This window comes from Zootermopsis nevadensis, unplaced genomic scaffold (assembly GCF_977971745.1).
Source record: "Zootermopsis nevadensis isolate Lab colony 2312 unplaced genomic scaffold, Znev_1.0 Znev_ptg000030l, whole genome shotgun sequence".
Lineage (NCBI taxonomy): Eukaryota > Metazoa > Arthropoda > Insecta > Blattodea > Termopsidae > Zootermopsis > Zootermopsis nevadensis.
The window spans coordinates 6,376,862-6,400,549 of NW_028259162.1; the positions used below are offsets into that span (position 1 = coordinate 6,376,862).

The 23,688-nt window shown below is 37.6% G+C and overlaps 1 protein-coding gene across 4 annotated transcripts in view; it reads right to left on the minus strand.

The window, feature by feature from the left end:
- The window catches only part of LOC110831049 (Ig-like and fibronectin type-III domain-containing protein 2), a 216,472-nt gene that overhangs the window by 3,918 nt on the left and 188,866 nt on the right, over window positions 1–23,688 (minus strand). For 3 of the 4 annotated variants that reach the window (XM_087358814.1, XM_087358812.1, XM_087358813.1), the window contains 20 exons: window positions 22,764–22,973; window positions 17,025–17,060; window positions 13,977–14,087; window positions 13,038–13,268; window positions 12,203–12,364; window positions 11,641–11,921; window positions 10,966–11,189; window positions 9,976–10,182; window positions 8,766–9,108; window positions 7,677–8,004; window positions 7,062–7,237; window positions 6,733–6,871; window positions 6,133–6,268; window positions 5,667–5,859; window positions 4,879–5,125; window positions 3,387–3,565; window positions 2,085–2,216; window positions 1,272–1,422; window positions 895–1,041; window positions 414–525 (listed from right to left, as the gene is read on the minus strand). In XM_087358814.1, coding sequence (XP_087214940.1) covers window positions 414–525; window positions 895–1,041; window positions 1,272–1,422; window positions 2,085–2,216; window positions 3,387–3,565; window positions 4,879–5,125; window positions 5,667–5,859; window positions 6,133–6,268; window positions 6,733–6,871; window positions 7,062–7,237; window positions 7,677–8,004; window positions 8,766–9,108; window positions 9,976–10,182; window positions 10,966–11,189; window positions 11,641–11,921; window positions 12,203–12,364; window positions 13,038–13,268; window positions 13,977–14,087; window positions 17,025–17,060; window positions 22,764–22,973 — 3,745 coding nt within the window. The remainder of the gene's footprint in view (window positions 1–413; window positions 526–894; window positions 1,042–1,271; window positions 1,423–2,084; window positions 2,217–3,386; window positions 3,566–4,878; window positions 5,126–5,666; window positions 5,860–6,132; window positions 6,269–6,732; window positions 6,872–7,061; window positions 7,238–7,676; window positions 8,005–8,765; window positions 9,109–9,975; window positions 10,183–10,965; window positions 11,190–11,640; window positions 11,922–12,202; window positions 12,365–13,037; window positions 13,269–13,976; window positions 14,088–17,024; window positions 17,061–22,763; window positions 22,974–23,688) is intronic. The other variant, XM_087358815.1, reaches the window with a different exon arrangement.

Genomic DNA, 23,688 nt, shown 5'->3' on the forward strand with positions numbered 1-23,688 from the left:
AAGCCAAAATTCAACATAAAACATGAAGTCAATATTTGAGTTCCTTAAAACGGCAAATTTCTTTAACAGTCCAAATAACCATCGACGTTTTAAGAAAGATCCTACAATACACCGTCAAATGAATTAGTGTCGTCCTACCTACACAGAACACTTTAAAGGAAATCAGGTGTCACTTGCCTTTCTCAGAATTTCATGTAATGAAATCCCTGAACAAAGTCTACTGTCACATTATAACTTGTTCTTACCTAACGTATTACAGAGATTTCTGAAATTATTAAATAACATTTTGAGGTACCAATTTAAATGCTAACCAAGATTGTAACTATCAGAGATGAACACATCTGCTTAATGTCTGATGGAGGATTACTGACATATGCATCTCTTAGAAAGAACACAGTAAAAGGATTACTTACCTGTATATTTCAACAGTGTTGGGATTCTTGACTGGTGGATCCCATCTTACACGCACAGATTTTGCATCAACCAACTCAATATGGACATTCTGTGGTGGTCCGGGCAAGCGATCTGAAATACAGCACAAATATGACTCAAATAAGCTTCCAATCTGGGAAGAAAATTTTAAAAACAAACACACACACCATCACATACTTCAAATCAATTTATTGAGTTGATGTGTAGAGATCCTGGGACAAGAAACAACAAACGTAAACCTCCATATAAGGAATATAAAAACAACCTTTTTTAAAACTTGTACTTGTAGAGTTCTATAACTACTACCAGAAGGCAACCACTCAAACAATATTTGTATTTTCCTAGTCATCATAATATCAAGTACATTTTACAGTTAATTTGAAACTTATTTCAAAAACACACCAGCTTTATATTTATTTTAATTTCACTAATTACAAAAAGAAAACATCATTTTGCATTTACCTCTCCCTTCATGGAAGCATGACATGATCTGTTTGGTGTAAGATAACACACAGAACTTATTGTTAAAGAGAGGTTCACCCCGACACCAGTCAAGACAACGACGTGGCACTCCCCATTGTGCACAACAGCTGCGATGATCAGAACCATCTGCACAGAAATATATAAATTAGTCACTCACCTTGCACTTTCTGCCTTCATATGCAGATTTCATATAAATAACATTCCAAAATGACCTTTAATATTTAATATATTTATCGTGATGAGAGTGCAATATACCTTCATGAAACATACATTTAGGAAATGTTATTCAACCTCTGTACATCCCTTATACCATGTGACCAGTTCAATAATATATTTAGAATAAGAAATCTTATTACCTGCTGCACATTTCATAAGTTTATCAAAGTCATTGATACATTCTGGTTTATCGATAACTGCGTCAATATCGAGATAGAAGGAGCAGGCATCCATACACTCAGCCGTCACATTCTGTTCTATGCAACATTGGGTTACATTGTTTGTGGCAGCCTACAACAATAAACACGTATTATTAAGATAAGATAAATGTTTTAACACACAACTTGTATCATGTCACTTCACTGGGCTATCATGTTAGTCAGTGACATTATATACACCAGTGGTACCCAACCTTTTTGTGCCTACGGACACATTTGAGAGTTTATGAGATCGTGCCGGGCACCAACCAATTAACAAAGCCAAATTTTCTTTTCTCTGGACAAATAAGATATGGACACCAAATATACGCAAAACAACACGACGTTTAATGATACAAGAAACCGTGTAATCAAAAATACGTAGTTTCATAAGTACAATTATTATTACTGAAGTGGGCGGTTAGTGTGATGTTTGGCACTGCATTTCATCAGCCAGTTTTTCAAATTTGGGAGTGTAGGATGATGTTGCTACTCGCAAACAGTCGTCAAGATGGCCGTCAGTAAGTCGAGATCTGTGCTTTGATTTTATAATGTTCATGGTTGAACGGCCTTCATTATTCAGTATAACGTCTTTCCGTAACAACGCAGGCACCCAAAAGAAGCCTTGGCGGGTGCACCTAATTTACAGTTTCTTATAATTTATTTCCTTCCCTGAAATAAATTACAATTTTTCACAACTATACAAAACAATGAGAAATACTCATCTCTAAAAACAGGTAGTGGTATGACGCTTACCATATTACGAATCCTCACAGATACTGGTTGTGTGCCACTTCCGAATGCATTCTCTGCATGACAGAAATAGTCACCATCATCTGAATCACTTATCTTGTTGATAGTCAAACGCATTATATACTTAGCTTCTTCCTGAAAATAGAAAATAAGAACTAGTAAAAGACGAAGTACAATATGTGTTTTAGTGTTTACACACAAAACTGTATTATCTTAAATGCCCCAATTGACCAAATTTGAGCTTCTTATTGACAAAACACTGATGTTATTTCTTCTGCACTGGTTTCTAGTTTTGATTGCTGAACAGAACTGGTTTGTCTTTTTCAACCAGTTCCTGCTGATAAAAATTCAATTCCTGTCCTTTGCTTACATACAGCTATCATCTAATCATGCCAAAATGCTTTAAAAGTTTTGAGTATGCAATAACACTGCCAGTACTGAACTCATTTGTGGAAAATGGGCTCAAAATTCCAAAATATGGTTCAACTGCGAATGACATAACACATTCTGAACAAGTTAATCTCTTAACGCTTATTGAATTGGTAATTGTCCCATTTTTATATTCTTTCCTCTGATAATGTGTTTATGTATATGAAGTATGAATCTGGATTTTTCCCATGCCATGTAAGGAAGATGGAACTGAACATCCACTGAGGAAGGTGGCAACAACACAGCTACATTTTGAAAGATTATTTTGACAGAAATATGGTCTAATTTGAGCAGGACAGAAACTGTCAACAGTTTAATACTTTTATCAAATGTCAAGAACCTCTAATACATGCTGTTGACTTGTCCAATATTTTATGCTCTTGTACAAGACAGCACACTGGATAAATCATCAGATTCATCTGTATAAAAACTTCAGATCACGTAAGGAACACCAAGCAAGAAGTCCAATAACCAGCCATCACCAAACATGCCACATAAACTGACTTTGATAGAAGCCAATACCAGTACTCAGAATTACCATTTTCCCACCATCACAGAAGTAATTAAAACAATCAAACACCCAGAAAACATCAACAAAGAAAATAAGTGGTCTTAAGCAACCAGTGGGACTAACTTCCTAACTTTAGTTCCATTAATTGATAATCAACCTTTGCTTGGCTATTGTCTTGGTCAGGGTACTAACTAATCACACACACACACACACACACACACACTCATTCCCTTCTATTAAGCTATCCACACACTCTTATAGATACTCAACCTGAAGATGGCAAGTGTAATAGTCACTAAAACATGCACAATTAAAAATAAAATTTGGCTAATGCTGGAAAACCAAAACTAAGTACTTGATCTTACATCTTTCGCTGGTTGAATATTGATATCATATTTGCCACCCTGGATTACAGGCACGCGGCCACTTTGGTCACGCCAGAATATCATTTTTGGGTCTGGATAAGCACCAACCGTGCATTCCAGCACAACAGAATCACCGTGAGATGCCATTGTAATGCCAGATGCTGTGATGTGTGGCTGGTCTGAAGCAGAACGACTAAAGTAAATGTCACAGTCTGATCACCAGTTTATTTAATGTTATAAAGTTTCAGTTCCTGATGATACAGCACTATAGGCATATCAGATACTTGTGAAATTATGCATTTAGCTTTCAAATTTTTTCAACTGTTCAATTGTAAATACACTTTAAATGAATGAGTGAAGTATGCATTTTTTATTTATTGATCACAGTATTAGAATTTGGTTCACAGATATTTTAAATCACTGACATTTCAACTTTTTTTAAAGCTGCAAATTATTTTGATAAATAAGAATTGTAAAACAGCTGAAAGAGTGATCTCAAAAGATTAAACACAATAAAATTGTCTCAAGTTGTTCTTAAAATTTCTTCGTAAGAAACTTTCATAGTACAAAACAATATTGTAAATATGAAGATGAGAGTTACAAATTCAGCAAATGCAAAGATAATAAAGTTAATATCAATTTGAGGTTCAATTTTAATTTTGGCATGACTTCAGAGTGTTTGTATAAAAGCATTTCAAATAGCACTGAAAAACATAAAAGCGAAATGTTCTGTCATCAACTATAATATGCAGTAACTTCTCACCTGCGCAACAGCGCTGATGGCTGCAGGAATTACTTAAATCAAAACATGTAAGTACACTTGAACTGAAACTTTTTAATCATAATCTTGCAATGGCTCGCATAATTAAGTTGAATTTTCTCATTATACCTGTGAAATTAAATTACCTTCAAGCCATTCCTGCATCATACATTTGACACACTTATATATTTCTTATTATCATCACATTCACACAGATGAGATTGTATATTTCCATCATGGTCATCGCTCCCACTGACCATCAAATATTTGTTTCTTTAACACAATTATTTTCTAGCACTATGCAACAGTACGCTGTACTGTCATCTTCATTTCCATACAACACAACATTTAAAAATCCAGCACTAAATTATGAAATACTAGAAGGATTTAATACGTGAAATTTTACAATGAATTTCACGATAAATTAAGGGTGAAATTTATGTCAAAAGAAATTAAGTATTAAATGCCTTTCCCTTTTTCATGTCTGAATATCATAATCTTTTTAATACTGCGTGTTTTTATATTATTTCCTGAAAATGTAAATGACTTATTATCATGACTAACCCTTGACAGACAAAGATCTGTAGTCCACAATAGTCTCTGTTGACAAATTATATCATATCACTCAAATGAATGTAACAAATAATTAAGAAATTCTTTACTATCAGCATATACGATTATCGAAGAAGCGATACACGTAGCACCGGTTAAATAAAACCATTTAGTACTCACGGCTGATTGCAATTTTTCTTGATGCTTGCATAGGAGTTCCATAACCATTGTCAGCATAGCAAGAAATCTGGTCCATATCTTTGGTGACATTATGAATAACAGTCACCATGTGACGTGTTGTCTCCTGGCGTACGAGTCTTCCTGATATATAGAGGGAAATCGTTGGCATTGGTGTTCCCATGGCAATACAGAGAATGGTCATGCTACTGCCTTCCATCACCAAATTGATGGGGTGGACTGTCGGAGGCTGCAACATTCATACTGCAATTTTACCTTTAATATGTAGTGACATATGGGATGCAGACATGTCAACAGATTACAAGCAGTTGAGATGAAGTTTCAATACAGAGAAACAGATACAAAATTGGAACCATGAGATTACATAAAATTTAGAGTTAGGACACTAAAAGAAAAGTCAGTGAAGTTGAGGAGACAATGACACGATCATAATGCTATGCATGAGTAAAACAGATTCCTTTCGCAGCAGCATAACTTAAGATGGAGAATAAATGGGCAAAGACAAAGGACTCTGCAGAGAGGCCGAATGAGAGAAAACATACAAAAGAGAGTAGGGAAGTAGTGGAGACAAACCCAGAAGGGCTGCTTCAGGAAGAATATAAAATAATGGAGAGGGTTTGTCACAAAATGGCTGACCTGTCTTGCATCGTATTGAAAGGTTAAACAAAACACAAACGTGTTATTCAAACAGAATGACCTTTTTAATGGCAAGTCCAGTAAGGTAAAACAATACAAATGAAAGACATAAATATGTTTAACTTTAAACTTACCTCCACAAATGCTGGGTATGCAGGATCAGTCCAGGCAATCAGAGTTTCTGAAGGCAAACTCTGCCCCTTTTCAGAAATGGCAGTAACATACACAATGTATTGGGTGTTCGGGTTGAGTCCTTCAATCGTATGTGATGTCACACTTGTCATTACAGCATGATATTCATCATCAGCAGTGGACTTGTGATACAGTCTGCAAACAGATACATTTTATTCTTTCTTCTGCATAAAATCTCAGCATCTCTTTCAGTATCAATTATACATACCATAAAGATGAAGAGAATGCAACGTGTTAAATGACTGTTATAAATAACTGTTGTCGTCTGAGTAAATTTTGTGGAAAGTACTGTATATGACATATACATCGCCCTGATGACGGAGGCAGTATGACCTCAGAAACGTTGGTAAACATCGACCAGACTACAGAGCGCAACAACCCAGAAGACAGAAATCTTCAAAGTCTTACTTGTAAGAAAGGTGTTCAGCTGGCTGGCTGAATTCTGGTGGCTGCCAAGATATCGTGACCCAGGTCGCACTATGACTGGAGACAGCTAGTGAGTGAGGCGGCGATGTTACTCCGGGGATACCCTTGTCATCCAGTACTGTAAACAGTTGAGATGATTAGTATTATAACACGTGCAACACTGACAGATTGTTTATAGTCTATTTGGAAGTAAATGATCAGGTACCATAACTAGGAGATGTCTATGAAAAATGTGAAATAAACTGATTAATGTTTAAGAAACTGGAACACTACAGAGTAACAGAGTGTGATGTCTCTGAGCATAATTTGGAAAATAATTAAGGAAACATTTGTGCTCAAGACAAAAGAGATGAAAGGAATATAACAAAACCATTTAGGAAATTATAAATACATCAGAGATCAGAGAGGGATAAACTCAAGCAACAACAGAAACGATCAGAATAAAAATAAACTTATCAAGTTAAATTTTAAATTATTTTCCTCTAAAGTAAGAACCGACTTTAATTGGCAAAATGGATTCTTACCAAATTTTCATACTCTGGAGTATGGTAGACCTGACTGCATGTAGTGCTGATTGCATACCTGTGTTAGTGACATTGATCATGAGAATCGAGGAAGGTAGAGATGTTCCGTGCATGTTCTTTGACACCACAAAGAAGTTGTACATGGCCCCTGTTTCAAGACCAGAGATTTCAAATCTTGTGTCAGACAGGCTCAGTTGCTAAACAAGAAACAGAACAATTAGGAAAACTGTTTACAAATATACCTTTCAGTAAAATACCTAGCAATTATTCATGATATTAGACTCAAAGTTGAGTTTTTTTGTGCATGTATGGGTATCAAAAATTTTCTTCCTACTTACACATATACTAGGAAGGCACTTAACTAGATAACATCCAGTGAGTACTTACATGACTAAGTTTCTGAACAGTTTCATGTATAGAAGTGTTGTCTAATTTCTGGTAATGGATCACATAGTCAGTAACATTACTGCCATCTGTAGGAGGTTCCCACTGCAGGGCAACACTTGTGTTGGTTACCGACGTAGCATGCAGCTCTGACACAGGACCAGGAAGCAAACCCGTTCCTGGAACACAGATGGCTCTTACAGAACTCTCAAACAAGGAAAATACGGTGCACTAAGCAACAAGCGAATTCATCATCTTCTAATGATGCCTCTACCGGGGTGGTGAAAAATCGTTCTTCATCCATCTTTATCCTTTTATAAATCCTCCTGCATATATGTTTACTCTTTACCTATTATATAGTGTACATAGTGGTCTTTCCACCTACTCTAACTCACCAACAGACATTAGACATCTTCATTTTTGCAACATACAGACGCATTATTGTATCCTTAACTTCAAATTTGAAAATTCAAATCCCTGTCTACATGGTGGGGGGAAAGAGGCAAAGCCTGAATGAAGTAGGGGACAGCAGGAATGTTGTTCCTGGCTTGAAAAGTCTGTCATGGAACAGAAAAAAGATAGCTAAAGAATCAGAAGATGCTTATAGACTTCACTTACCTTCTTCAAAACACTGGACAATGTTTCCAATGAAGGGGATGCAAGCAGTGGCCGTTGCAATGAGTGAGTCCACAATTACACCAGAGCAGATGGAAAGACAGGTGTTTGGCACGCCGCGGCGGGAACAGCAGGAGCCATGATTCCTTCCGCCAGCTCCACATCGCAACAGCTTGTGGAGTTCACTACCACAAATACCTGCCAAAGACTTGATGTCTGACATGTTGGCATTGTACGAACACAACGGGAAGCACACGTCGTTCAGGTCTGCTTCCACACAGCATGCCGTCACATTGTAGAAACTCGCCTCCTCTGTCTTCTCCTCCACTAGCTGAAATTAGTTAATGCCTTGTGTTATTACTTCTATTATAAGAAGTTATTTCTTTCATAGATCTGTCCACTTTTCCATCCCTTCAACTATATAATCACAAGTCTGTCTTCCCTTCATATTTTCTTCCTTCTATTATTATATTCCCTCCCTGTATCTATCATGTTCTTCCTTCCACTCATCTTTCATTCCCTCTATCCTTCCATCCATTCAGATATTCAGCATATGAACCTCCATAGTTGTACGATGCAAACTGCAATGATTTTACTGAATGTTTATGGAAACTGTTAAACTTTTAAATTATATTAATCATGAAACTAGACAAAGTCTTACATAAATCATACTTAGATAGTTTCACTTATATTTACAGAAGTATTACAAATAATAGAATGTGTAGTTATCTGTCCCCCACTTAATGGTACCTGCACCTTGTCGTGTGGTGGGGCTTGAGTACCTCAGTGACCCCAAGAGCTATGCTGGCGGTAGCATAGCTACTGGTAGGGCCTCCCTAGCCAGATTGGTCGAGGGGGATAGGTCAGACTAAGACTGGTACCCTGGTCATCCAGGTTGGGGGTTGGTCGCAGGGCTAACAACCTTGCACCGTAAAAAGGAAGATGTTTCGAAACCTCGATCAAAGCCTCGGACAGACGGACCTAACAGAGGACCAAATGGAAGAGGAGAATTGAGGAGGCCATGGACCGAATACCGACCGGAGAGCCATAGAAGAAGAAGAAAAAGAAAAAGAAGACTATGGCATTCCTCACCTTACTCTCTGTTCTGAAGATCACTCTTGTTGAAGGTTCCCCAACACCATGGCCATTGACAGCTTCGACAAATACTTCATAATCTGTGTTGCTGGAGAGATTCTCAAGAATAAATGGAGAATGAACCTTGCTGATGATGTGGTATTCATTGTCATAAGTTGCCATCTTGCGATAGTGAACATTGTAATACAGCACGGTGTCACCCAGAGTACTGGGGATGTCCCAATTGATGATTGAAAATTCAATATCAATGTGGGACACATGAACCTTCGTGGGTGCACTTGGCAACACACCATACCCTTGAAGCAAGCAGTTAGTGTAGTCACTCATGTACTTCAAGCACCTGCAGGAAAAAATTCAATCTCATAGAAATTTGTTCACAATGTATGATATCAGAGGCAAAGATGTTGGTTTGAGACGAAATCCAACTTAAAAACATGTTGAAGTAAAATAAATTATTTATTTGACTTGTTTAGGCTGGGGCCACACGACCATACAATGTACGTCCGTTGTAACGCACATCGTGACATCCGTCATAGAATTATGAAGGGGCAAGACCACAGAACGCAACGGCTTCTTCCTGCTCCACTGGGGCGACCGACGCATCACACTGCGCTCGTGTGGTGTCCTCACCTACGTCCGTACAAAAGTACGTCCGCTGCAACGGATGTACTTTGTACAGTCGTGTGACCAGGGTCTAATATTATGGTTGTGTTTACATGCCCATAAGATTTTAATGTAATAAGTTCATTTGTATCACTTGTAAGTTTGCTGAAGAAATCATGAAGACAGCCACATGTTAGATCAAGAAGGAACACGTCAGTCGGAACAGAAAACAAACAAGACTTAACAATAGTTATACTGGGAAAGCTACAGATAATATATAAAAACTGATTCTAATCTGTTTGCGTCATGAGCAGGTGATTGAAAGTTAAAATTACTTCACTGGGACGTCTAAGTTTGAGAACAAAAATATTTTGTATTCACTGGCATCTCCTGTGGTTTTCTGTAGCTCGGCTATAAGCCATTTATGCTGAATGATATAATTTTAATTTATCTTGTAAATACTCAAGAGGTAATATATTAACTATAATTACAGAAATGTGATCCAAAAATATTTAGAAATATTGAATCAAAAACAATTTAAAGGTTTATTTCATTTACTGCTTATATTAATACCAAGATAAACAGACAATTTGGGTACGCATACTTAAAGTAGCTGAAGTCAAGCTGAGTGATATTGCCAGTGCAAAGTTCCTGACACAGGTCAGGCAGGCCACGAGCTTGACAGCATGATGTGTGGTCTACACCATTTGTGAGGCACGAGAATGTTGCCGCGGCCCACGGAGCACAGATCATGAGATCTGTCACCTCGGCTATATCTGACAGAGCTGGATCACACAGCTTTTCCACACACCTGAAAACAGAAGCTGATTATGAAAACAGCGAGTGCAGCGTCTTTAGCACCAAGTTTAATTTCCTCGGTGCTACAGCTCGGTCTCTCGAATTAATGGAAGAATACAGATTGAGGGTGTTTGAGAACAGGGCGGTGAGGAGAATATTTGCACCTAGGAGAGTGAAATTACAAGAGGCTGGTGAAAACTGCTTAATGATGAATGCATAGTCTCGTATACTCTTTACCATATATTTTTAGGATGATAATATCAAGGAGAATGGGACAGAAGCAGGCATAGGGAAGTAAGAATTTTGGAGAAAATTCTGACTGGAAAACCTGAAGGAAAGGTATGACTTAGAAAGACCTAGATATATATGTAAGGATAATACTAAAATGGATGTTAAAGGAAGAGAATGGGATGTTGTAAATTTCAACTTTATCGAATAGAACATTATCTAGATTTTAAAAGTGATTTGGGAGTCATGATTTACTAATTTCACTTACAGTTAAGTGTTTCTATGCTTTATAAATTCTGAATAAATGAGTATGAAATAAAAATATGTAAAATTTGCGATACTTTTTCAGATTTATTGTAACAAAATTTTTGTAAAACTTAAAATGCTTCAAACTAGGTCAGTGAATGAAGTCACATTATGTATATATGGCAAAGGGAGAATAATATTTATTAAAGAAGACTAAAATTGGATGTAATGGATGGTTGTTCAACTTCAGTCAGATATCGCAGCAACAGGGTTACATATCAGTAAATATAGTGTCTATTGAATAAGCCACTGTAGCACTCACGTTGGATGAGAGATGCCCTTCTTGGTGCAGCACGTTTTGATGTCTGGAAGTTCTGGAACCTGAGCCACAGAATTGGGCTTCGTTTGTCCGGGCGTCAGGGTCAGCGTCCTTACAGAATATGATGGTAAACTGCTTCCATGGATGTTGAGGGCGGTCACAGACAACTCGTACATTGTATATGGTTTCAGACTATTCACTATGGTAGTGTTGTACTTTCCTGGAATCTGATCGTAAAATTAAAACATATTACTGACACTAATATTTATACTGAAGTTATAAGTTGGGTAATTGAATATTGAAGATTAAGAATTCATTGAAGATTTCTGTCATCTGGGTTGTTGCGCTGTGTAGTCTGGTAATTGCCCTGATGACGGAGGCAGTATGACCTCTGAAACGTTGGTAAACATCGACCAGACTACACAGCTAAACTAAACTAAACTCACTCACTGGAAAACTGATCATCTTTTAGTAAAAGCTAAAGTTTCAGTCCAGTTAATATCAAAGCTTGCCACTGAACAATGCTGAACTAGTCTCATCTGCTATCACCACAAATCATTTCCACAAAATCCACTTTCAGTTAACTGCCTCTCTTCTTCTTGGTCTTACGAATTGCTGTTTTACAAGAAGCTTCCCCATCAAAATTTTCAAAATTAACAGGACCACAGATGAGCCTACCTTTATCAGGGTGCTTCTGTCCTCTTGTGGACTTAGCGTGCTGGTCGTAGGTCTCGCGGTCGCGTTGTAGAGTCCGGCAGCTAGGACATAACTGTCGGTGGCTGCAGCGTAGCCGTCATCTGGAAGTTCTGTGTCCTCATCAAATGATCTCAGCATTGTCACATTCACAACATATTTGGAGACAGTCTCTGGGTTCTGCAATGGATGGGTCCATGACACTTTCAGCGCCTTCTCAGTCAGTCCTTCAACTTCTACATTTTCTGGTGGACTAGGAAGAATTTCTAGAAGCAAAATAATACGAGGTAAAAATTTAGTAATAATAGTGCCATATTATTATGTCATAATTTAATCTTTTTTCAACTTCCAAAATTTTCCTTTTGTAACCATCTTGCTGTTTCTTATTTTCTCGTCTTGCAGTGTGTATAGGTGGTATAGTATGAGGAAGGGAACATGGCATTTTGTAGTCAGGCTCTGCAACCCTTGGAAATGAAAGTCATAATAAACAAACTCAGAAACCAATAAATCAACACAGTACGATATAAAGGCAGCACGTGAATCTTACCTATGCCCTCTACTATACAGGAAAGTGTCTGTTCAGTGTAAGCCGAACACGAGAAGTGAGTTTTGATGTTGTCGGTGATCACAGTGTACTCTCCGCGACAAACATCTTGGCAAATGTCGGGCACTGCTTCCTGGATACAGCATGGTACATGATTCCTTCCATCTGCATCAGCACAAGAACAACATGTCAGGTAACTGTTTAATTCAATTCCACAGTGTTTCTGAAATTTACAGTTTTAAAATTTATAATCAATATTGTTAATAGTCTCCAAGAGTTCACTTCTTAAGCATCTGGTCATTCACTTCCGATTTTACCACATTTACAAAAGTATCTTAGCAAAGCAGTCTACAGCGTGTCCCACAATTTTCTGGACTGGTTTAAAAAACACATTTATCTTCAAGTAATTAAATTTTTTATTGCATATTATTCGAAATACATTCCATCTGCAGCAATAAACTTATTACAAAGATCATAAAGTTTTCAAAGCATTGCCAAAAGTCCTTCTTAGGAACAGCCTCCAGGAAGTTGGTCGCAGCTTTTTGAATGTCTTCAATGTCATCAAAACACAAGCCTCTCATTTTCAATTTTAGTTTAGGGAACAAAAAATAGTCACAAGGTGAAAAATCAGGCAAGTGGGGGGGGGGGGGGGTTATTAAGAACCATGACGCCTTCGAATGCCAAAAACTAGCGGACGACGGTGGCTTTGTGAGCTGGGGCATTGATGTACAAGAGCAACCGACTGCCTTGTTCTTGATACCGTGGGCAAACTCTTCAAATTCCTCCAAAACGTTTGCACGTGTCAACCCAGAAGATCAACATGACTGTGTTCTCTTACCTGCCATGCACCTAACAATTGCTGGAAAGTCCTTTTCGCAGTTTTCAGGGTCTTGACCTGTATTGCCTTCCAAAATACTCTGAATGTTGCAAAAGCCAAAACATGAAGACGATACATTGCTATTTACACAGCAATCAGTGTAGTTGTGACTGCGTCCCTGTGGGCCCTTCTGGCTGTCATACAGCATGGGGTCAGTCATGTTGTCTGGTGGAAGCAGCACCCTGGACAACACTAAAAAAAAAAAAAACAAGGAATAAGAGAAGAATTTTCTTGGCAACCACTAACCTATGAAGGATTGTAGATACAGTCGAATGTAAACCCACCTCAGCATCATCAAGCAACACTCAGTGGTGGACAGGTCTGCAGGAGAAGACTGCCACGACTACTACGTGGTAATGCACCTTTGGCTTAAGTTAAAGATGGGAAATATCTTGACTAGCCAAGTGACGGTCATTTTCTAAAAAAGGACCGTGCTCCATGGAACATATAAATCCACTTAATAATTTTACAGAAGTCACTTGCAACACTTCTGTTCATTTGTCCCTGGCACAGTGTGTCGAGAAAGCAGTATGAGCTTAAGTATTACATGTCTATTTAACAAAAGTATGAGGCTTCATCTGTCCACAAGTGTTTGTTGGCTCACATGATGCTTAGTACTTATATTACTTTGTCACTTGTTTTGGGTTCAAATAACACCAGGTTTGATGTTGTTAGATACACAAGAAATGAGGATAAATAAAATACAAGACATTTGACCAATTTAAATGCTTTCGCTGAATTGATATGAAAGCTATTGAATGTGCTTAACAGATGGCAGTAGTGGTCTTATTTGTTCTCCTTAGCTCTACTAGTACTTCACAGATGGCACTACTAGTCTTCTCTCATCATTACCACTACTAATACTAAACAGATGGCAGTACCAGTCTTGTCTATACTTACCACTGAGTTTGTGGAACGACCTCAGTATTGGGCTGCTATTGACTTCACATACGTAGATACCAGAGTCACTGGGTTTAGCATCCTTGATCACCAGGACCCACACATCACCACCTGGAAATATATCATCATTATAACCATTGACCAAATTCTTACATATATAATAATGTCTGGGGAGGGATTTATTGTAGACTTATTGAAAGTTCTAGTCAAATGACTGACTGGACTACCGATGTCCGAAGAGGGTCACGAGAAACAGGGTAGTCATTTTCTACGTAACAATTTTATATTCGCTCAACAACCCCCTGATATAAAACACTTGTGACAAATATGAGAGGAAAATAAAACAGTCAGCAACAGAAAATGTATATACAAATTAGCAGTCATATTTATTAATTTCAAACACTTGAAGAAAATCTGCTAAAGGTCGCCAATTAAGGTGGAAACAAGCGATCGATTCTTTATAACGCTGAAACTACAATCAAGAATTCCTGTGCAGATTGACTGTTAACCTAACATTCCACACTTTATTATTTATTTACTTTATTTAATGAAAACCCCACTTAATGGTACCTGCACCTTGTCGTGGTGGTGGGGCTTGAGTACCTCAGTGACCCCAAGAGCTACTGGTAGGGCCTCCCTAGGGAGAGAGGTCAGACTAAGACAGGAACCCTGGTCCTCCAGGTTGGGGGTTGGTCGCAAGGCTAACAACCTTGCACCGTAAAAAGGAAGACGTTTCGAAACCTCGATCAAAGATGGACCTAACAGAGGACCGAATGGAAGAGGAGAATTGAGGAGGCCATGGACCGAATACGGTCCGGAGAGCCATAGAAGAAGAGGAAGATTTAATGAAAAACTTCACAAACATAAAGCCGTCCTGCATCTATCCACTATACCACAAAAATGTATAAAATGACTGGAGGTAAACTCCATGCATTCTTAATCTTGGAATTAGATGGAAGTGAGCAGTCAGCTTAACTTAATGATCTGGATGTTTTAAACCCAATGGAAAAAAGATCAAGGTACACATAGAATAGTCGGTGGACTCCAGATCTGATCCGTGCAATACTAATTAGAAACGACACGTGCTTCCTGTGTCCGTAATAAAATGTTACCCATAACACAGTAGCAAATAACTACCGCATTGTAAATATGGATATGACTTCCATCTGGTGATCAAATATCCACAACCACATTCAAATAGCCTCTGGTACGAGTAAAAGCATCAATTGATTAATTTAATATGTTTAAAGGCCACAGATAAACGTACGGGCAACAAATTACCACAAATGCCATCTGTTGGAACATACGGATTTTTCAGTGTCTCCGAATTTATAAAATTAAAAATGTATGTAGATTCAAATATATTTGACGAATCAGGTTCGTGGGTATTGTACTTTCTAATGCAAAACAATTCGGTAATAGTGGAAAGACGCAAGCTTAAAACTTACACACGCTTAAAAATGCTGTAAATGCACTACTGTCACTTTAACTACAAATCTAGGTAAAACACAGATTAAACATAAATTAAATTTCAGAAAATACTGGTAGTTCATACTTTACTCTATAAAACAGAACTTGGGTTCTAACAAACAGAAGTAACAGCAAGAGACAATCATCTGAAATTAAAATTTAAGCGGAGATAAATTATATTCACACTGGACAGAATGAAGAATGTTGACGTGTTCACAGGCATGTTCATCATTCTGCGTGAGCTATTCTGTGAATATTTTATAAATTATCTGTGAGTCTCCCTCGTTTTTTTAAAAAAAATCAAAATTATGCTTAACACACGAATGAAAATACAATGACAAAAAAACCATGTTATTAAAATATGATTCCGCTACCTGTCCGGTGGATAGAGCAACCACAAAATAACAACTACTTTCAGTTCAATTTGATCTGGCAACTACAAATTAATAATCCATTACAGTCCTCTGTAGAAAGTGATGTCACGAATTGTAGGACAGAATAAACATTAGCCCTGATATCTTCGAAATACTGGATAGGTTTATTTCTATGCAGTACAAAACGTGGCAATTTATTCTAACAATGAAAGTAATGTTAATAAAATAAATTCATAACAGGAATCTTCTTGAGGATCTTCAGTGCTGATAAAATAACTTCATGGAGCAGGGCCCATCTTGAGAAGCTTATGGTCGCTATAAAATCTGAAGATTCATTGCTGTGTTCACATTGGATCCTACCCCAAGCCAACTGAATCCAATCCACATCCTCACACCTTTATTTTTAAGATCCATTTCAATGTTATGATCTCTCTAGCAGCGTCTACCCTCCAGATTTTCTGACTAAAATTGTGCATTTCTCATGACGCACTACTTTCATCGTCCTCACACTGGCTGTCCGTGACGATACAAGCAATGCTTTTGCAAAATTTGAAATTAATTCGGCTGTACTGAATAAACTTGTAATGTGTTTTAGCCCAAAACCATACGGGACACACAGACTACGCATTAGCAGGATAGTATTGGAAATGATGTTTGTGTACATCGGTAAAGAAACGGTTCCCATTTAGAAGGTAATGCGTTCGAATACCGGTCGTAACATGACCCCGAGGTCCTCTGCATGTCCAATAAGAACCTGGTGTAGTAGCTTAAAGTATGCAGCAATGGTTTCCTTCAATGTCCCTACCTATCCACAGTCACCTTTTAATCTGGTACACATTCCTCACCATTCAGTACGGAATCATATTATGGATCTCATACAAATAAGTAGCGAGAAGGTCCCAGGACATGAACGTGTTTTCTTGCCCAGTGTTATTTACGTACGCCTCTCATAAATGACGATAATACAGTTCTCTCCATACATTATCTAACTTGGAAGTTTCATAATTTGTAACGAAATGCGAAAAGCGGACAAAACTTATGATCCTCTCAATGTCAATTCTTATCGGCATCTTTCACTGTTGTGAGAACCTGTCTCGGAAACATCGGAATGTAAGTTGCTCTGTGCATCTGAACAGGTCTGCAGAACCACCAATAACACCGTCACCCTACAAGCACCAGCAATTTAAGAACTAAAAGCACTTGCCTGACATTGCCTCATCATCCTGGTCACCCGGCGAAACTGTTAAGGAAAATAAATACATTATTTAGTTACAAACTTTCGTCTCAAATTTCAGACAGTAAGTATTGTTGCGTGTCGGTCTGTACACAACCGCAGGCCCTGTATTTAAACTCATACACTCACACATTCATTTACGTCGTGGCCGAGTGGTTATCACTCCTGCTTCGTATTCGGGAGGTCTCGGGTTCAAATATCGGCCCGAAGACCGGCTATCCTGACGGGGGGGAGGGCGATACGTGGTTTTCCTCAGTCCCCCACGGCAAATGCAAGGGTAGTGTCTTAAATTAGGCCACGACCGCTTCCTTCAACATCATTTTAAATTCATTATTAACTATCACCCTTTCATTAGACGCTATACAGTCAGAGCGTCTTTAGATAAACTATAAATAAATACACACATCTAGCTTAATGTTTAGTGTTACCAGGAGTCATGCTTCTGACTTGCTTTATTTGCGGGTCTTTGACTATCCTCGCGAACTAGTGTTATGGCGAATAACAAATAGGCGTGAAATTAGTAACAATAAATATATAAAAGTAGACTAGTTATCATATCAGTGAAGTGTATAAAATATCGACCATCGTTCCATATTCTTCAATCTGTTCTATCATTTTGAGCTACTGACAATAATTTTACACTGGAGTCTCTGTCTTCACGATTTTCAACGATTCTGTAGGAAACAAACATTTACAAGTTTATAGTTTAGATGCGTCATGTTTGTGTTTAAAATTCAAATATATATTTATTATTCAAGTCTATACACAAACTTTTAAATTGTTGATGTTAAAATTTAAAATTAATATTAATATTCTGCGCCATTCATCGTTATCTCGATGTTACAATATTGCGCTTTATACTACTACATGTTTCAATGTCATAGCATCATCTTCAGGTTTTTTATCTTTAAAACTACTCTATATTTATTAATGCAAGCTTTTCATTGATTGTAGATTGTAGATTACTGTTGTGGGTGTTCCTTTGATCTTCTTATTATTTTGCATATTATGTTGCATATTATGTTAGTTGTTCATTATTCTGTGAAATTATTAACAATATAATTAACATTTGAGTTATTAATATTATTTATATGAAAATGAGTTTGGATATTGTCATAAAAATTCTTTGTAAAAGTAGGAACATAAATTAATATTAATATTAATTTTAAATTTTAACATCAACAATTTAAAAGTTTGTGTATAGACTTGAATAATAAATATATATTTGAAACATTTACAAATTGTTGACATTAAGTGAATGAAAAAAACTGTTTTTAAAGACTCAAGATTTATGCAGCATTTGTTGGGAACTCGATAAAGTCCAAATTGCAGTACACCCACCTGAAATTTATGAGTCGTCACATTATGAATGCAATTCAATATTTCTGGCTGCTCGTGATATCAATATCAGTCGACTGCAGCAGTGACGGAATGTACTAAAGCCTCAGCCCCAGAGAGTTTCATTATTACACATAACCTCATTGAGGTTACTAGCTTAACTGTCAACCAGTTGACAGGCTGGTTGGCTATCATGCAGTTAATTTCTCATCATACGACGAAACCCGAATGCATAACAAGATTACCAAAAGGGGATTAAAATTTCAAATTGACAAATTTAATAATTTGCAGTTACTAATGAGAGTCTGCTCAGACAAGCTCGTTGTGTGTTAAACGTCCATCGTGACGCTACGAATTATCAGTCCTTCACTTACTGATCAAGTTTAATCCAGATCACAATAAAAGAGATGAGAGATATACCTTTGTATTAGTTCTACACAGAGAAGTCGGTATTAAACCGTTTAAGGAAGATATTCATCTAAATAATATTTAAAAGTTCAGTTCCCACTTTAAATAAAATGACAAATACCAAGTTATAAATGCTGTTTAAGAAAGTAATCGCTATTTACTGCGAAATAATACGAAACAAATAAATACGCTGCGTTGGTATAATACAAAATGGTTGAATGTTGAAGCAGGCGGTCCATATAATAACTGTGATATTTTATGGGGACATGAAATGTAAATATTTCACAAACATCCTATTGTGTATCATGTCCCTCTCATTAAGAATTATTTTTATTTAACCCAACATAATTAAGCGTCTACGAATACAAAGTCTGATTATGTATTTTTTTAATTTTCTTGCTATCTTCTCAGGAGTCATTAGCATAATGTTTGTTTCTAGAAAAGCATGGACAAACAAGTTAGTTTTCGCGTTTTATCAACTAACAGACAAACTTCCAATATGATTATATGAATTGTGATCAATTAGGTTTTTCCACCAAACGTAACGACACTATATTAATTTTCTTAAGCGTAACTGTGCAGCCACAACAGACAGTTTAAGAGACGCGCGGGGGGGGGGGGTAGGATGGTACCCTCCACATTAATGCTGATAGTAACCGTGGGGTGTCAAGTCAAAGCAGATCTTAGGGGAAAAGGGGAGAGAGAGGGAGAGAGAGAGAGAGAGAGAGGAGCTAGAAAGTTCTCGGAAGTAGTCAGCCACTTAACAACATATCTAAGGAGTTTAAGGGATTACTTCATATTTTATAACCTAATCCAATTAAATTCCTAACCTTGCTGTTAGTAGTAATAGTTTTCCTGTGGATAATCTGAAACGGTTTGAAGATCCTACGGCTCTGAAGTCTGACGTTCATATAAATGACTTTTATTAGGCAGTGAACATCTTTCTTTTACTATGATCGCTCGATTTAGAATTACGGCAGAGGAATCTACTTTCCTGAATCATGCTCCTTATGTCTGATCTGTTACTTCCGGCAAAAATTTGGGCGATTCTCTGAAACAGGCTGCGATTCTCGTCTCACCCTGTCCTTTCTACATACACACCCCATCATATCCATAAGGTCCCACTAAATATAAGGGCTCATGGATTTATAATTAAATGTGAACTGGGAAAAGTCGGAAGGCCTCATTCATTAAAGCCGAAGAGAGAGAATAATACATTTTTGCCAATTCGAAAAATTCTTCAGGTAAAAACCGGAAGTTACGACGACACGAATTCTTAAACATATGAAAATTTTAAGCGTTCTACACGCATGTACAAAAAAAAAACCACCTTAATACAGTTTCCTGCAGCATAGTTAATACAAATTCGATATTCATAATTCCGGGCAACACCCTCGTAGTGCAGATATAAAAATATATAATAGCATCGGCATTTGCCATAAAACGAAATAGAACCTAATTATGCAAACATTACGAGGAAAAAGTTTCTTTTTCTTTCTTCTGCACGTCTTGATTCTATGAATAATGTAATTTTATGTCAAAATTGTAAAAACATTGCCAGCGATTCGTAACTCACTACTGTGCCATTTCCGTAACTGACCCCTGATCCAGAGGTCAACATTTCTCCTCAGCCTTCGAGACAAAAACTGGAAAACGATCTTAAGCTAGAATAGACCCCTTTCCTTCCACATAATTCCCATATCAACGCGCCACGACCTACATAATGAACGTGGCGACCGATTTGCCATTCCTGTTTCATATTATCTAGGTCAAGGTTGAAATCGGGGACCAGAGACAGGTATTTCCTGGGTATTCCTCAGTACATCCTGACAAATCTACCCTTTCACAAAAGCATAATCATCTGACCTTGTGCAAACACGGACGATTAAATTTACCTGCTATGTGATAATAAACACTTTCTATATTTTATTAAAATATCCACATTATTGTGAAGTTCCTATATCGTTCCAGGGAAATTTACTGATACAGAATATTACACTTGAAATATGTTCAATACTTTTATGGCTACTTAAGCTCATGGAGCAAACTTATTTTTATGTGTGATCGGTTCCAACTCAATAATACAACTTCTGTGCAGAAAAAGGTAAAGGAATGGCGGAGGATAAGTGAAGGAACAGGTTCATAGGAAGATCGTAAATGGAAAAGTAAACTGAAAAGTTTGAGGAAAGAAAGTAAAAAGGATGGAATTGGTATAGAAATGAGGAGAATTTTATCCCACACCGTTAGCCATTCTTCGTTATGTATTTCCTTTCTTTTGTTCGCTTTGTATTCAGTACTTAAAGGGATCACGCCAGAAACCAAAATCTCTCTGTCTTGTACACAAAGATCACTGGTGGCTTTTGTATATTTCTTCAATGCCATCAGAAAGCGAGGCCCTTTACAAAGCGGACTACATCTTCCCAATTTTCGATAGGATCATTTCTTTTCTTATTCCTACATAAATGTAGAAATATTTCACAACTCAATTCTATGTACAGTACGATACAGAAACAGCGACATGAAATGTTTTGAAGGAAAAAGCTTATTATCCTCTGAATTGCTATAATAAAATACGTGGCCTCTGAGAAGGATAGATTGTAATATAAACCTTTTATTCTACTGCGTAAAATATACCGAAATATCGGATAAAATGTTCAGTTGATATTCCGGGGAAAGAAGATATATCTATTTTAATTTTAAGTTGCGTTAACATTAGATTGCGTTGCTTAGCGACTGGCTTCTGATTTTGAAATTGGTCCCAAAGTGCGGGTGTGATGGAAATCCAGCTGTTCAGAATTTGTGCTTTTGGTAAAAAGTGTAATATATAAAAAAATAAATCAAACCAATACAGTTGTGTAATAGACTCAAAAATCAAGTTGCGCATTAAAATATCCAAAACAATAAATGTGTCTCTATTTATACAGGAGTTAAACTTGGCCCCTCACAAAGAAAGAAGAAAATAACAGAATGAAAGCAAAATGCAGAGGAAAATACTTGGAACAAAGAAGGAAGCAGTAATAAGAGGTTGGCCAGAAGTAACGAGAAACTCCGTAAGTAACTATGACAGTAACATAATGCTACCAACGCCTGCAAGATCTTGTTAGTGTCACCCGCCGAACAATACTGTCGGAGAAGTTGCTGGGATAACACGGCGATTCACAGAACGGAAGTTGCTGTCAAAAAATATACTTCTGTCGCATACTTAAATCAGCTGTTATAATTAGTAACCCCGGCAAGTTTTAAGTCACGCAATATATGTTTATAAATTGTTTAGAATAACAATGGAAGCCGTTACGTTCTTTAAAATATGACGTCATATCCATTTCCCTGCAAACTGGATCACTCTAAAATCCCAAAATTCGGTCATTTACATTAAAAGTAAGTAAATGATCGTCTATTGTCTGCCTTTTTTAAAATACTTCAAATCATAAAACCTTAAAAATCACTTTTTTTTTCTTCCTCTTCAGCAAACGTTATAAAAACTATACAATAGATCAGGAACAGCCCGGTTTACCAAATCGAACAGAATACATGTATCGCCCGTTTTACTAAACGGCGAACTAACCTGCATCAAACCGGGGACCAAAAACTGATGATTAAACGCGGAACTTAACCTTGGAAAATACCCTGAGGGCCAAACCTGTCAAAATCCGGGACATAATTCGTTAAAATATCCAGGATGGAACATGGGGAAACCATGAGACAAACCCACTTTAAACCCACCACAAAACATGGCGCATAATTTGGGGCGAAACCCAGAACAAAGATTCAGACAAATATTGGGCCAAGCCCGTGACAACAGCGGGGGTACAACTCGGCACAAAGCATGCATTAACGTAATCCGTTCAAATTGCGATGTAAGGTACGCTAATCGAACCATAGGAAACCTGTTGAAACCTGCCTTAATGGATTGGGCTCGTCCGAAGCCTTCGCGCCGGGGGGGGGGGGGGGGGGGTGACTCACCTGCGTCATGCAGAACGTTGAAGCGCCTGTCGGCGGTGACTCGGTTCTCCCCGGCGGTCAACACCCGTCGACTATGTCTCTCACGGTCCTCTTTCTTCCACATGACCGTGTTCTCCCCGATGTCCCGCACCACACACGTAATGAGAGCGTCATCACCCTCGTACACGTGGACCGGGTGTGGCAAACTATCCCTGATGCTCGGGGTGCCCGCTGCAACACAGAGACAGAGCGGTTAAGAGACGTGAAGTCGATGACTCAGGCGGGTCAGTATCTGCCAGACTACAGGGCACGAGTAGCTTGTAATTTGTACTGTTCGTAAAACATTATCAATGATAAGATGTATGGGGCATGTAGCACGAATTGTAAACATGATAAATTTATTTTCAATTTTAGTTAGAAAACCCGAAGGAAAGACACCACTGAGGACACGGAGGTGTAAAATAAAAATAATATTAAAATGGACTTCAGGAAAATAGATCATAAAGTTGTAGTCTGGATTTAATTTGGCACACGACAAAATATACAGTTCTCTTAAAAATATACAATATCTATTAGAAACATTTCGATGTGGTGGATAATTAACAAAATATAAAAACGTCTATGCAATGTAATATCAATATTATTATGAAACAAATAAGCATCTAGGCAAATAACAGCCCAGGCCAAATAGCAACAAATACATCTAGTAAATTCACGTGTTCCATTTCCATGCTTAACTTGTTGACATGAAGTAAGCCTTCGGAGGTACAAACTGCCTGTAGATATGACGATGCGAGAATCACAAAAACATTTTAACGGAACAACGAGGCAACATAGAGGAGTCTGTTAGCCGGAGGTCGACATGCGTTCCGTAACAGAATGTCTCTCTCTCTCTATACGGAGAGTGACGTAGCGCATTTGGAACTGTTCAAGTCTGTCCTCTCAT